Source organism: Oryza glaberrima, chromosome 10 (genome assembly GCF_000147395.1).
Source record: "Oryza glaberrima chromosome 10, OglaRS2, whole genome shotgun sequence".
Lineage (NCBI taxonomy): Eukaryota > Viridiplantae > Streptophyta > Magnoliopsida > Poales > Poaceae > Oryza > Oryza glaberrima.
In genome coordinates, this window is record NC_068335.1 from 11,195,033 (window position 1) to 11,210,763 (window position 15,731).

The 15,731-nt window shown below is 50.3% G+C and overlaps 1 protein-coding gene across 3 annotated transcripts; it reads right to left on the reverse strand.

Moving 5' to 3' along the window:
- Window positions 1–10,236: 10,236 nt before the first annotated feature.
- Window positions 10,237–14,257, reverse strand: LOC127753367 (pentatricopeptide repeat-containing protein At5g64320, mitochondrial-like). 3 transcript variants are annotated; one of them, XM_052278845.1, is made up of 4 exons: window positions 12,036–14,257; window positions 11,879–11,963; window positions 10,628–10,720; window positions 10,237–10,542 (listed from the first exon to the last, which is right to left on the reverse strand). In XM_052278845.1, the coding sequence occupies exon 1, from the start codon at window positions 14,227–14,229 to the stop codon at window positions 12,169–12,171; it is 2,061 nt and encodes a 686-aa protein (XP_052134805.1). In that variant the 5' UTR covers window positions 14,230–14,257; the 3' UTR covers window positions 10,237–10,542; window positions 10,628–10,720; window positions 11,879–11,963; window positions 12,036–12,168. The 3 variants fall into 3 exon arrangements, with proteins under 3 accessions (XP_052134805.1, XP_052134803.1, XP_052134804.1); XM_052278843.1 differs by having other exon boundaries at window positions 10,628–10,755; XM_052278844.1 differs by having other exon boundaries at window positions 10,237–10,720.
- Window positions 14,258–15,731: the final 1,474 nt, after the last annotated feature.

The following is a 15,731-nucleotide window of genomic DNA, read 5'->3' on the forward strand; positions in this document are numbered from 1 at the left end:
TGCACACAAAGGAAGGCTCGGGCGAACCTGAGCCCGGGAAGCGCGCACGGGTGAGGTCCCACGCCAGGTCGACGCGGCGGTCGCCGGTGGCGCAAAACCGCCTCGTCCCGCGCTGCCGCCAGAGGAGTTAGGGACGGACGCGGAAGGCCAGTGCCTCCTCGTCGGGTGCGGGTGCTGGTCCACGAGGGCACGGTTCCTGGAGTCCGACTCCGAGCACGAAATTGTCGTCGCGCTGGATGGCGAGGCGGAGGCATCAATGCTGCTGCTGCTTTTCGCTCAATCAGATGATTCGATCACATTCACTGCTACTCGAGATCAAGACTTGGTACTACTCATCGATTAATTAACTTGTACTCAAGACACTGATACTGATCAATCAATCAATCAGTGGTTAGTGCTCGTTCGATATAGAAAGGAAAAAAGCGCAGGCAAGAACGAGGAGAGGACGGACAGGAGGTTGCGTAGCCATTAGAAAAGGAAAAGAGACGGGAGAGAGAGAGATTGCGGTGATGGCCAGAGATGCGGAGGATGGCGATGGCGAGAGGGTGCGGCTGTTCATCGGCCAGGTGCCCTGCAGCATGGCGGAGGAGGAGATCCTTGCCGTGGACCGTGTCGCTGCTCGCGCCAATGACGCCACCGTCATCCGCTACTGCGCCGCCGTACGTGTTCACATTCCAAAGGTGCCTCCGAAAGTCCGGATGACGACTTGGACCGCCCCGCCATTGCCGCGGAGCCTCGAAGGCGGCCACCGCGTTGTGCACGGCGACGGATAGCGCCGTCCTGTCGGGAGAAAGGTGGCTGGGCCCCACGGGAGGAAGCATGCCGCCATCGCCGCTCTGCCCGCCGCTGGCCTCCTCACTGAAGAAGAGAAGAGGGAAGAGAGAAAAGAGAATAGAAGGAGAAGAAAAAAATGTGCAGCTGACATGTTGGTCCCACATACTTTTTAAAAAAATTTTGCTGACTAAGATGCCATGTCAGCGAAACCACCTATATATACTGCCTAGAGACCTTGAGTGAAGGGTTTTGTATAGTTTAGGGGTGGAGATTTCTAGTTAAGGGACCTCAAAAAATCTCGCTGTTAAGTTGAGGACCTCCGGTGAACTTATTCCTTCTTTCCCACACAGGCAGCTTCACATGCCCGCCACTTGTTCGTCGAAATGTTGAGGCGGGCGAGCGACGCACCGAGTCGCGCTGCACAGGGCACACAGCGTAATGCACTGCCCGAGTTGTGCTGCATGACGTCATGCCGCTCCACGACGAATCCCGGACACACCTCCACCTTCCCGCCCGCAAAATCCGACTTCCTCGCCTCCTAGTACACCACTCATGTTGGCTGATGTGGCTGGCATCATCACGCCGGCCCCACTCCGATGCCGCCCAAACTGTAGCCGCACGACACCTCGCCCTCGCCCTGTCTTTTTCCCCGTTGTCCGTGCCGCACCAACGCCGATGCACTCGGTGAACCGCCTCGCGTTCTCGTGCTCCAGCTCCCGCAGTCACGCGTCCACGCCGAAAGTGTGAGCCGAGCTCATGCCACTGTCGCCGCCCCTATGCCACCATGCCCACTTCCTTCCCCTAGAAGCCACCCCATCTCCAGCCCATTCCAACAAGGATTTTGGCCAAAAAATTCATCTCTAGGTCACCCACCCCACAGTGCTGGTACCCCACGCCTTGCTCCTCAATCTAATCCCCACGCCGCTTTTCTCGACTTTTCATCCCCACGCGCTGATTCTCGTCAGGCCGCCTCTTTCCTCTCCCCTCTCCCCTCTCCACCTCTCCCGCGGTGGCGGCGTCCTCGACGGCGGAGGCGGCGCGATGGCCTCGGCGGCGGAGGTCCTCAAGGTGGCGGACTCATATCTAGACGGACGGCGACGCGACGGCCCACGCGGCGGCTCGGCCACCACCGACGTCGACGTGAGGCAGCTCCAACCGACGGCGACGCGGCAGCCCACGTGGCGGCGGCAGCGGCTCGGCCGACGACGGCAACCTCGGCGGTTGCCTCGTCGTCCTCCGTGGATCTGGAGCAGTGGCACAACGTCCTCGGGCTCGTCTTCGGCCGGCGCGGCGTCCACGGCAATCTCGAGCGGCGCGGCGTCCTCGGGCTTGTCTCTGGCCGGCGCGGTGGCCTCGGCGGCGGAGGTCCTCGAGGCAGCGGCTTCCTCGGGGCCGAGCGGCGGCGGTGGCGTCCTCGGCACTCCCTCCGCCGTCCGCTATGCCCTCGCCTTCCCTCTGCTCCAACCGACGGCGATGCGGCGGCCCACATGGGGAACAAGCGAGGGAACGACCTCCACAGTGCAAGAAACGGCAACACGCGCCCTCGATTTCGACGAGATAACTCGTCGCCCAGTTAGGGGGCGAGCAACCAAACAGAGCTCCGCGTCCTAGTGCCATGCAAGCTCGAATCCGATGTGTCGAGCTGAAGCACCGTCCATGGTGTTGCACTGTGAAGGGCCTTAGATCCACCTCGAACCACCCAATCCTCCACCCTTCGCCCTTCCAAACATCGCCGCCACCCTCGTACTCCCAAGTCGGTCCGTAGCGCGCGGACGAGCACATTGTGTGCGCTCGACGCTGCGCCGCTCGGACCCACGCTACGACCGCTCCGCCCTGTACGCGACCGCCGCCGTCTCTGCTCCACCCTCCTGACCCAGCTGACCGCCCTCAACTCCACCGCCGTCAAAGCGAGGCCAAGCCAGCCCGTGCGAACTCCCACGGCCGCCTCTGCCTCCGTCTGGCTAGACAGTCACTGAGGCTGCCGCTGCCGCCCTTGCCCTGGCCCGAACCGCCATTGCACCAAGTCGGGCTCCCGCGTGGCCGTCTCCTCGAACGCCTCCTCTAGGACGCCGACAGCCAGCCCGCGTCAACTCCTCCCCACACCTCCTCTGCCCCGCTGCCTCCCTCCATCGCTGCGCCGACCACTGTCCACCGCCCTCTATCTCGACCTCGGTGGAATAAAAGAAGGGGATCTAGAGAGAGACAAGGACTCAAGGAGAGATCGAGAAGGAGAGGAGAGAAGAGAACAAAAGGGAAAGAGGAGAGGAATAGGACATTGACAGGTGGCATCCCGTTGGCCCCATAATCTTGCACAATAATTACCTCCCTTTTTCTTAATTAATCTTGCACAATAATTACCTCCCTAATCCCTCTCTATTGTATCACTGACAAGTGGGCTCCACCATGGTTAATTTCTGTTTAAACTCTCTTAATCTTTGAGTCACTTACAAGTGGGACCCCACCTTATCCACCCGGTCGACACGCACCCAGTCACCGACTGCCAAATCCGATGCGCACTGGCAGGCGGCCATGGACCGGTTCCACCACCACCACCTCACCGCTCCGCACAGCGGGTTCCACCACACCGACCTCTCCCAGCTGTTGAAAGCGGGCCCCGCAAGGAATATTCCTTTCCAATAAAAGAAACTTATTTTCCTTCCTACAAAAAATCAATGAAACTTCAAAAATTCATATCTTGCAAACCGTAACTCCATTTGACTCCGTTCAACTTTCATATTTTTTATAAAAATGATATCTATCTAATGGAAGTTCTATCTCTCACTGTTTTAGCTACTTTATTAGCTTTTGTGTTGATTTTCTCCTTTTACGCGTATAGTTGCCAAACCCGAGAACGGTCCGAAAGTTGTTCTCGATGAGGAAGAACCACCGCAGGACCAAGGCAAGCCACCTTTGACAATATTGCCTCCAATAGGTGGAAAATTATGTTGTTTGCATAGGTTACACATTAAATTGTTTGGCCTAGGTTGGCGAACGCCACCGGTGGACCTACCTATTAGTCGCACATATATTTTGTAGGTTATGGGAATAACATACCTTTGTTAGCCCTACAAATGATGCACTGACGTCTTACCCTACGGGTATGATCGCCAAGGTAGTTTTGTTTAGCCCTGCTGCGATTGTATTGTCATGTGGGCACAGCCTAGGTGGCGGCGGGGGTGGCCTCAGCTGCTGGCAGCGATGACGTCGCGCCCACCCGAACCAGGCGACGCCTTGAGGGGTAGGAAAGGTTAGGGTTTGCCTAACCGCACCCCGCCTCCCCTACCTTAAGTCGGCTGGGCCAGGCCGGCCCATTAGCCGCCCACGCTAATGGGCCACCACACCCCCCCTCCCCCAAACCTGCCGATGGGCCAGGCCGCGCCCGCACCTCCCCACCTCGCCTCCATGGACTGACAGTGGTGGTGGGCTGAAACCCACCACCCAATTAGCGTTCATGGAGGCGAGGTGGGGACGCGCGGGAACGGCCTGGTCCATCAATAGGCGTGGGGGGGGGGGGGTGGCGGCCCATTAGCGTGGGCTGCTAATGGGCCGGCCTGGCCCAGCCGACTTAAGGGAGGGGAGAGGGTGTGGTTAGGCAAACCCTAACCATTCCTCCTCCTCGAGCCGCCGCCGCCGCCTGGCTTGGGTGGGCGCGACGCCGAAGACGAATGCAGCCGAGGACGCCCCCAATGCCATAGTGTCGCCGACGCCGCCACCCTGCACACCCCTCCCCCCCTCCTCCTGGACTTCATTGCTCCCTTTGCTCAGACCTCCCCCTCACTCGAGGATGGGGAACGGCTAGGCTTGCCACCGCCGCTTGTCTTGGCCGGGACATTGTGGACCCCCGTTTCTATAACAGGAATCATTCGTGTAAACAGTACCATTTCCCTGGATCAAGTAGTCTGGTACACACGAGTTCATAGCTGAAATACCAAAAGCACATACACGAGAGTCTAGTGCTAATTATTACATCATAAGCCCGCAGGCATTCTCTTAAATCATCGAACCGAGCAATCCGGAATACATCCAAAAGCAGAAATAGATGAGGCAGCGGAATTCAGGCAGCGGCATGCCATTGCCACAGGCAACGACCGTAACTAAGACCTACTGAGCGCCATCGTCTTCTTCTCCCTCCTGGTAGTAGGCATAGGGATCCTCCGAAGCTTCATCTCCCACTTCTGATTAATTTTATATTTGCAAGGGTGAGTACCAACCGTACTCAGCAAGCCACCACAGCAAGAAATGCACATGATAGGGGTATTCAAAGGATAGCTATGGTTCCTTTGCGCAAAGCCAGTTTTGTAATTCTTTTCGCAAGCCTAAGACCTAGCACAGACTAATCAAATTTTAGTACCAGTGTTCATATTAAACAATGACGGTTCTGTCCACCATCCATTGTGATCCCAAGGATAGCTTCCCGCCATCGAGTCGTTATGGTTTTCTGAGGACGTCCACATTCCCACCTCTCAGGAAGTGGCTCCATCAGCATAAAAATCATCATGCAATATCCCATCCCACACAAGTTAAGAATTTAGAGTCTAGCCAAGTGTAATACATGTCCCGGTGCTCAATAACCGCGAGCACGGCTATTCGAATAGATTTGGTTTACTCACACTGCAGTGGATGTATACTTTACCCGCACTCCGCAACTGCCCAACACATGAGCCTCGTCCCAACACATGAGACGCGTCACGGCAAAGCTTTTCGATAACCTCGCATTGGCAGTACCCGCTCCATGAACTTAAATCCTCATGCACTCTAGGTGTCCATGTTTCTAGCAGTGAGAGGAGTTCTGGCGCTCCCGGGAAAGAGAAGTCTCACACACATATTAAATTATAGTTCAAATTAAGTTCTCTCTCACACACACTCTTGGCAGTCCTACCAATGGCGACACCGATGTAGGGCACGCCTCTCGGCCCTACCTCAACGGCTGTCCCATCGTAGCGCACCTGCCTCACTCAGGGGTGAACCATCTATGCAGGGATACTGCCTCCGCTCGGCTATCTAATCCGCTAGGTCTATACCCATTCGAGAAGTACGGTTGTACGGGGGTCGTTTCATGCTTAACTTCATGGCTCGGTCCTTAATTGACCGGGGACGGTACTAGCCTTTTCCAGATACCACCCAAATCCTCCGTCCGCCCCAGTCGAAAATAGTTGTTTAGTTTTATTTTTTTTTCTTTCACAAATCATGTCATCAATATCATGGCAATGTGGCGCTCCTGTCTCCACATGCCGCATCTCAATTACCTTCCCAAAGGTAATTGCCCAAGCATATAGCATTTGATAAATATGAGTATGCATAATTCTAGAATAGCATTTCTAAGCAATTGTCATAATTGACTAGGGACTCATACGTAAACATGGTTACGAAGGAATAAGGGCAAACAATAATCAAGGCATGGCATAATCACAAGTAGGATGTTCATCATTGCATGCAATTTTATTTGTAAACAAAATAATTTCGCAATTGGGATCAACATGTTCAAGGAATAGTGATGACTTGCCTTGCTCAAGGTCTTGCGGGTCTTGGTCCTCGCTTGGATCCGCAACTCCCTCGGGCTCTACAAGTACGTGCGAAGAATCGATTTTGAATTCGGTTAGAATTCAAGTAAAATCCAAATAAATCCAAGTGGGAGTCGAACGCGTAAGTCAATTCTTTTATATTAACTTTACTATTCGCGAACTAAGGCAAACCCAATTTCAATTTTTATATCCTAAACTATTTTGCGGGTATAAATATTTTGTTGTCATAAGTTTTTAATTTAATCTAACCGAGCATTATATCCATATAATAGGTTAGAAATTTCTATCGCGAGCTAAATATCGGACGGAATCCTAGAAATATTATACGATTTAATTTAGCCTATGACTAAATGATTAAATATAATACACGGGTAAAATCCCTAGTAGTTAAATCCGAATTTCTACCGTGAATCGATTACTTATAGGGATTACCCAAAAATAATCTATAATAATCTATAAGAATTCATCTATTTGTTTAGTTATTATCTACATCTAAATTATTACCGTGAATTGATTTCTTATAGAAATTGCCAAGAATAATCCATAATTTATATTAAATTTTGCAATTCTACGACTATAATTAATCTATAATTAAATTCTAATTATTTTAAATTTTCTAAACTTCCCTAATCTCCCTCTAATTTCCTATTTATTTCCTTTTCCTTTTTCTCCCTTTCTTTTCCTTTCTTTTTTTTTCTTTCTTTTTTTTTCTCTTTTTCTCTCTTCCCCCTTTTCCTTTTCTTTTCTTTCTCTCCTCCCTCCCGGCTTCTCTCTCTCTTCCTCGGCTTCTCCCTTTCTCTCTCTCTCTCTCGGCTCCCTGCTACCCGGGGCGGCGACGGCGACCGGGCAAGGGGAGGAGGCGGCGGCTTACCGACGGCGGTAGCGGCGACGGCGGCGCGACGACGACACACGGCGCGGCGGCACGAAGGCGACGGTGCGGCGGCGCGAGGGCGGCGCGACGGCGACGGTGGCGCAAGGCGGCGACGCACGGCGCGGCTGCTCCGGGGCGACGGCGCGGCGGCTGCGAAGGTGGCGGCGCGGCGGCACGACAACGGCGGCGCGGCGGCGCGACGACAGCGGCGTGTGGAGAAGGGGAAAAGGGAGGGGAAGGGGGAGATGGAGTGGGGAAAATGGGGAGAGGGTGGAGTTTTATAGGGGAGAGGAGGGGAAAGAAAGAGAAGGGAAGGGGCGACGCGACGGCGGCGCGGCGGCGCGGGGCGCGAGGCGGCGACGGGACGCACGGCGACGGGACGTCGACGGCGGCGGCGACAGCGGCGGCGCGCGGCTCGGGGCGGGACGCGACGGGCGGTGACGCGACGGTAGCGCGGCGCGGCGGCGACGGGGCGAGACGACGGGCGAGCGGCGATGGGACGGGCGGGCGGCTCGGGGCGCGAGGCAGCACGGCATGGGGTGCGTCGCGGGGCGATGGGGCGGCGCGCGGCGCGGGGTGCAAGGTCGGCTAGGGCGGCGCGGCAGCGATGGCGACGGCGACAGGCGGCGATGGCGACGTCGGCGCGGCGGCAGGCGACGGCGCGACGGGACGGTGACAGCGACGGCGCGGCAGCGGCGGCGCGGGGCTCGGGGCATGGCCGGGCGCGTGGCAGAGAAGGGTCTAGGGCTAGGGACCGAAATCGAACACCTATGAGGCAATGAACAGTCATTTTTCCTATTTATCCCGATTTTAGTGTATTTTCCATATAAATTTGATTCAACAATTCCTAATTTTTGCATATATGCATTTTACTCAATATTTGTGTTATCTCAACTAATGAATTCACCGTAGATTAATATTACTCATATTTTATTTTTATTTAATCTATTTGAATTTTTAATTAGGGTTAACTCTTATTCCATCGTATTTTAATTGATCCAAATATGGTCGCGATAATATTTTATTTATTCCTATCCACACCTAATCTTTATTTTAGTTTATATTTATTTTACCAACTTGTTTTTATGGTTTATTCCTAATTAACTATTCTTTACTCACAGTTAATAAACTTCGAGATCAAATCCAAATAAAATAAGCGAATAGGATCGGCATGATGCAATTAATTTTTAAAGTTTTTGAAAATCCGTATTTTTAGAGTTTAGATTTTTGTCGGTCGAATTTTCAGGGTGTTACAAACCTACCCCCCTTAAATAAATCTCGTCCCGAGATTTCTTACCAGTTTTCGAATAGATGCGGGTATTCTGTCCTCAAGAATTCTTCGCTTTCCCAGGTGGCTTCGTCCTCGGTGTGATTATTCCATTGTACCTTGTACATACGCCACACTTTGCTCCTAGTCCTCTTTTCGGCTTCATCCAATATCCGGACCGGGTGTTCTGGATACGTAGGATCGGCATGATGCAATTAATTTTTAAAGTTTTTGAAAATCCGTATTTTTAGAGTTTAGATTTTTGTCGGTCGAATTTTCAGGGTGTTACAGACATGCCCGGTCTTGATGATGCGGCGGGGGTCGGGGAACAGAGGGGTCGGTGGAGGGGCGGAGCTCTCGCCGGAGCCCCATGCTGCCATGTAGAAGGGCGGGGCTCCACGACGTGCAGCGAGGGTTCCAGTGAGGAGGAACTCCGGCGGAATAACCGGTGTAGGTATGTGCAGCGGCGTCTCTGGTGAGTAGTCCGGCGATGGTGATGTCGCGGCGAAGATGCTTTGTCCAGCCGTGATGAGGACAGAAGGCCGTCACCACATCAGGCATCTCCTGCTGCGGCCGCACTCTCGCTGTCCACCCATGGGACTCGCAGTGATGCGATGACTCCACCAGAATTCATTCTGGTGCAGCGCACATGACGGGCACCATCAGAGGCCCTCGGTGAGTCGCGAGGGTGCTGGAGTCGGTGTTGCCGGCTCTAGTGTTCCTTTGGGCAGTGGCGCCATCATCATGGTGTTGTCCTCCATGTCCAGCGAAGCTAGGGGGAGGAGACCGAGGGCACGGCCGGCAATGCCCACACCACGGCCCCTGCTGCGTCGAGTACGGCGCACTAGAGCCCGAATGATCCTCTCAAGCTGATGCATGAGTTGACGGAGATGGCGAGCACGGATGTTGCGAGGAAGGTAAGAACCGGCATCGAGAGAACAGGATGTGCCATCTTACCCTCCACGTGCAGGTGAGTTTCACCGTTCTTTCTCGGTAGAGCGTTGCTGATAACGTATTAGAGTACAAAATGAATGAACAGTGAAAGTGTGAATTCCCTCTCTTTTCTTTGATCTCAAATGTCCCCTTTTATAGGGATGATTTATGTATTACATGCCTAGGATTCTCCTAGGATTTAAGGAGGTTTTAAGCCTCTAAATGTGGTTGTTATATGACACAAATTCTCCTTAATATGGCTGTTACAAGATTGATGATTCATTTGATTGCTGTCATTGCTGCGCTTTGATGAGATCAAATATGGCCTAATGATGGCTTTTGTAACAATTGCAAGCCAAGAGTGACAGAGAAGCAGCACAGATGACCAAATTTGCTTTCTTGAGGTTATTTTTGGACAATTTTGTCCATCCTCTCTCAGTGGCTACTATTGTCAATGTCATACTTAAAACAGTAGGAAATACAACTAGCTGCAAGGTTACGCATGTGAAAGGGGATTTTTTTTTTAATGGTAGTTGCCCTAGGATGAATATGGGCTGTCAATTGCTCTTGATCAAATGGATCATATTCTACTATACTACGCCGTACGGCCGTAGTAAAGGGTAGTCAGGATTTTTGGCAGTGAAGTTCATTGCTATTCTTGTAACTAAAGGTTGTAGATAAGTGAAATTTATTCTTCCCCGCAAAAAAAAAAAGAGAGCGAAAATTACTCTTACGAAAAGATCAGATACTAGAAATTAAAAAAAAATGCTGGGTTCGTATCTCTCTTATATAGTTTGCAACAAAGCAAGCTTCCTCATTTAGCTATAGCATCACTAAGTTACAAACATTATGATAGCAGAATAAATAAATTAGGCTATGGATATGCACATTTATTTGAAAGCTCGCAACCACATGTGTATGCTGTCATGAGGTTATCACAATCTTTGGCCCTGACGAATTGGTAGCGTGCAACCAATACAATACAATACAATTCTCTGCTAAGACTGTAATTCTGATGAGAGGCATTTTCATCTTCTAGTGTTCCCACATTTCCCTAGATCGTCAAGGTGAGTTTCCATTAAATTTCTGAAAAATTGCAGCCGTGGAGCAACCAAGCAGGAACAGGCCCAACGCAATACCCAAAGGCATTCTAGTTCCCATGACACCATTCCATGCTATTTTAGCAAGAAAAAAAATACAATCTAAAATGGCAACAGATAGAACAGAAACCCAGAAAATAACTGCAAGAAAGCAAGTTACCTGTTCGCCCCCCTGTCCTGGCCGGCGGCGAGCAGCACGCCAGCACCGCCCAGTCTTTCTTTCACATCGATCCTTCCCAGCAGGACATGATGGCTTCACACAGCCGAGCGAGTGTTAGAAATCATCTCCTGCCGTGCATACGCACATACCATGTATAGATAAATATAGTTAGAACTCAAAACGCTGATCATAATAATAGACAGTTCAAAAACACTAGTTACTAGTTGCTACAGCAACAAATTGTATTCAGTAATGATGCATAATATTTCAACCATCACTACTTTTGCGGCAAATACATCATCTTCGTTTTTTGTCACTGGTAGCATCTCCACTCATAACTAATCAACAAAAGATAGTAGCAAATGTGCCACTGGTAGCATCTCCACCCATAACTAATCAACGAACGTTAGTCAAGCAATAGCCTAGAACCACATGTAATCCTAAAAGAAGAAGAAACAGCAGATAGCAGAGAAGAGCAACCATGTTATGAGTATCCGGTAATGATCAGATGGGACAGGAATGCGAGGTAGTAGGGCGTGGCTTTGGCGGCTTAGACAATGAACAGCCCATGGTGATCACGGCAAAAGCACAGCAGCAGGAGATGAGAAAACTGAGAACAAGGGGATGAAGAACTGAGATTGATCTTGCTTGCTCTATTCATCTGAAATGGTGCCATTTATATGGCTTACATGGCTAAACCGAATGCTAAACAAAAGGAAACCAGATGCTATTTCAAAGGGATAAGAAATGCAATCTAAACGAAGCAAAGCACTGTGATCCAAGCACCCGATTACGCCTTCACTCGCTGTGCGTCCTTTCTGGCATCTGTTCCTGCACATCTGCTGGCAGCCCAACAGCTCCCGATGAGGCTGGCGCGCGCTTGCGCCTGCGGTACACAACACCCACTTACCCAGAACTGAAGCATAGAATGGATGTTGAACCAACAGCAGGACCAGGATCAATGGATAAGGAAACACCTCCAACCTTAGGAGCAGAATCAATGAAACTGGTAGACTGTTCTAATAAAATGTTAGCTTTGCATTCATTGGCCCTACTGCAATACAGATAGGAATCTGAGATGAGCTGAAAGATACATGAAAAGTAAGCATCTGCCATCTTAGGAACAAATTGATCTGGACCTATTTTCTCTTTCTTCTTTACAAAAATCAAAGGTATGGATGGTGGGCCAAGATCTCAACAGTCAGCACTATTGTTCTAATTTTACACGAGTTGAAATTTAAGGGTTATTACCTTTTGTATGTAAGTACAACTTGAAATTCTTGTCAGGAAGAATCTGCATTATTCTACGATCACCCACTGGACATACAGCTGCCATCTGTAGAACAATGTCAACAAAAGGGTTAACAGATGGAAAGTACACACTTTCAACAAGAGGGGAAATACATACCAGGTCACCGAGCATGATGAAATCAGCGATGAACACCATGATATGCCCATTTCATTTTGATCCAACAACGGATGCTACGGTAACTTCAAAAGCCGCAACAACCATCAAATATAACATAGAGAAGCACATGTTTCTAATACACTTCAACCTGGTCAGCCAAAATGGTAAGTGGCTTCCTGACAAAGTTTTGTACCATAATTCCCCATGTGCGCTCATTAGGTACTATTCCACCACTTACTGCCCTGTTTAGAAGAATAGCAGCATCATCAAGCAATCTGACTTTGCAGTGCCAACTAATGAGAATATTGTATGTAATAATATCAGGATGCACATTTTCATTGTGTAGCTTCTCTAGGAGATTGAGAGCGGCGTGCATCCATCCCATTTTGCATAATCCATTTATGAGTGTATTGTAAGTGACAATGTCAGGAGCAAGCCCTTGATTCAACATCTGCTTTGAGAGCTCTAGAGCATCACGTACCCTTCTCTCCTTACAAAGCTCACTGATCAGAATGTTGTATGAAACATTATTTGGCTTAATACCCTTTTCTGCCATTTCTTCAAGAAGCACAAGGCTCCGATCAACATTCCCATCTTTGCACATGGCTTTTATCAGTCCGTTGTAGCTAACAACATCAAGTGAGCAACCATGAAGTATCATTTCCTTCGCAAGTCTCACAGCATCCTGCCACCTTCCATCACGCAGCAGTGCATGAATGATTGTATTGTAAGTTATACCATTTGCAACAACACCCTCCTCAAGTAAGTTTTCAAACATATGTTCTGCTTCCTCCATCTGTTCATTGTTGCACAAGTGATAAATTATTGTATTATATGAGCAAATATCAGGGTTACACCCTTGACTTCTCATCTCTTGAATGAGCCCCATCGCCTCGTCCATCCTGCCATCCTTGCATAGCGCATATATCATTCCATTGTACCCTTGTGAATTCAAAGTCAAGCCCTTTGCTGACATCTCCTCCAGCAATGCTCTTGTGTCATCCCACATGCCATTCTTGCAAAAGGAATGTAGCACGATCGTGTAGGTGACTACGTTCGGAGCAAATCCCTTCTTCTCCATTTCTCTAAGCAATCGCACAGCGGAACCGATCCTTCCAAGCTTGCAAAGACCATGCATCAATATACTGTAGGTGTGCGCGTCTGGTTGGCAGCCCTTCAAACCCATTGTCTCATACAGCTCTGTAGCCTCTGCTAGCTTCCCCTCTGCGAGACAGCCGCCAATCACCGTGTTAAAGAACACGACATTCAGCTCCGGCACCCTCCCGAGCATTGCCCGTGCCTCATCAGCCTGCCTCACCCTGCACAGTCCCTGCAGGAGGAAACCATACGTCATCACGCCGGGCATGCAGCCTTTCATCATCATCCTGTCAACCAGCCTCGCCGCCTCGCGTACCCGCCCGAGGCCGCACATCCCACGCACGACATCGTCGAACGTGTTCACGTCCGCGGCGCAACCCATGAGGAGCATCTCGTTGAGCAGCGTGGCGGCCTCGGTGACCCCTCCCTGATCGCACAGCGCGTGGATCACCGTCTGGTAGAGCACGGCGTCGGGGACGCACCCGTGCCGCGCCATCCCGCGGAGCAGCGCGAGCGCCTCGTCGGCGCGGCCGAGGCGGCAGAGCGCCCGCGCGGCGACGCCGAACGTGAAGGTGGTGGGCGGGACGCGGTCCCTGTGGACCATCCGGCGGTAGAGCGCGAGCGCGTCGGCGTGGCAGTCCGCCCTGGCGAGCACTGACAGGACGACGTTGTAGGAGCGGAACGACGGCTGAACACCGAAGCGGCGGGGCAATTGGTCGAGCAGGTGGAGGGCGCGACCGGGAGGCAAAGATCGGAGCAGCGGGAGGAGGAGGGACTCGCGGAGTGGGAGGAAGCCGGGCGGGAGGGAGTCGAGGAGGGAGAGGGCGCGGTCGGGGTCGCCGCCGGCGAGGAGAGGGCGGAGCGGGAGGGAGGAGAGTGCCGGGTGGGAGGAGGCGTACCAGGTGAGGAGGAGGAGGGAGGTGGCCGGGGAGAGCGGGAGCGCGAGGAGGCGGCCGAGGCGGCGCGGGGTGAGCGGGCGGGAGGCGAGCGTGGCGCGGAGGCGGGAGAGGTCGAACGGCGCGAGGAGCTCCGGCCACGACGTCGCCGCGGCGCCGGCGGCGGACGGCGGGAGGCGAGGCGGGTGGTGCTCCGCCATTTGTATCGCTCTTTTGGGGTAGTGCAAGTTCAGTTGTGGCGCACATGCTCGATGCCTCAAGGTAGTACAAAACTCAGGCGAAAATTCGACGGAATTCAATGAAATTCTATGAATTTCGGTGAAGTTTCTTCGAAATCTATCGAATTAGCGATAACCCCCTATCTAATCAATGACGTAAACCCTAACGATAGGAGCCGTCTGATATTGTTTACTAGTGTTTGGTCGCTAATAATTGTGCTATTACCTTATTTATTCATCATTAAGTCAACCAACAACAAATACTATCAATCTATATACCTAATTAAAAAATATGTAAGACTCAGACACGTGACTCCTCCCTCCCCGTGCGCCTCCGCCTCCTCCTCCCTCCCCCTAATCCCTTCCTCCCGGCAGCCTCCATCTCTCTCACGATCAAAAAAATAGTTCGACCCGGCCTCACTACACGTGCTCCCCCTTCCCTCACGGCCTCTAGGGTATTATAATATGAAGGGGCAAATTGTAATTCTTCCACCACTCTTCGCCGCGGAGGGAGCTAGCTGTAAATGTGTTGCCTACATAGAATGTCATGTTGACGATCAGCTCGGGTCAAATGAGGTTTTGACGGACTATGGTTCATTAAACCAGGATGGTGAACTTATATATGTAATTTTCAAGTTTAGGGATCTAAGTAACACCTGCTCTCAAGTTTAAGGATCAGCCATGTATTTTACTCAAAATAAAATAACCTAGAACTGAATTAGAAATAATCTAACGTTATAAGTCTATATTTTGGAACATAAGTAGTAAATAATTTTTTGATCACTGTTCGAGGTACAAACAATGTTAAGTCCCTATTTGGTATAACTCCCGGTCCAAGATTTCTTTGAAACGGGATATTCCTAGCTTCACAAATCCATGATAATATTTAGTTGAATCTTTTTTTTCTATTTTAAATGAAATATAAAATTTTAAACCACTATAATTTAACATGTAAACTTCTAATCTAGTATGGTATAGAATAAAAGAGTAAATTACGTTTAGGGCCATCTTTTATCACCAAAGTTTCACTTTCGACTACCCTTTAAACCATCTCTTTTACTTTGGACTAGATTAGTTTGCCTTTGTTTCACTTTGAACCAACCCTAAAAACTTTTCTCGAGCACATAAATAACTTTAATCACATCAGCACTCATAAACTGATAATCTTCCCAATTTACATGTAGACTATTCTTTGTGAGATTAGAGGGTAGATGCAGCTAGAAAAAGTGACTTGGGTGGTCCAAACTGCAAATATTAGCTAGAGGGTGGCCCAAAGTGAAACTTTGGAAATAAAAGGTAGACAAAGTGCAATTAACTCTATTTAGAATTCTTTTATAAAGTTTTTACTAGAAAAATGCTCATACGTTGCAACAGGTAAACTAAAGTTATAACAAATATAAAAATATTAGATGATTAGGGTTTAGTTTTTATGTATGAGCCTTTAAAAATATATATTCCTCCAGAAATAAAGAAAGTAAAAAAAA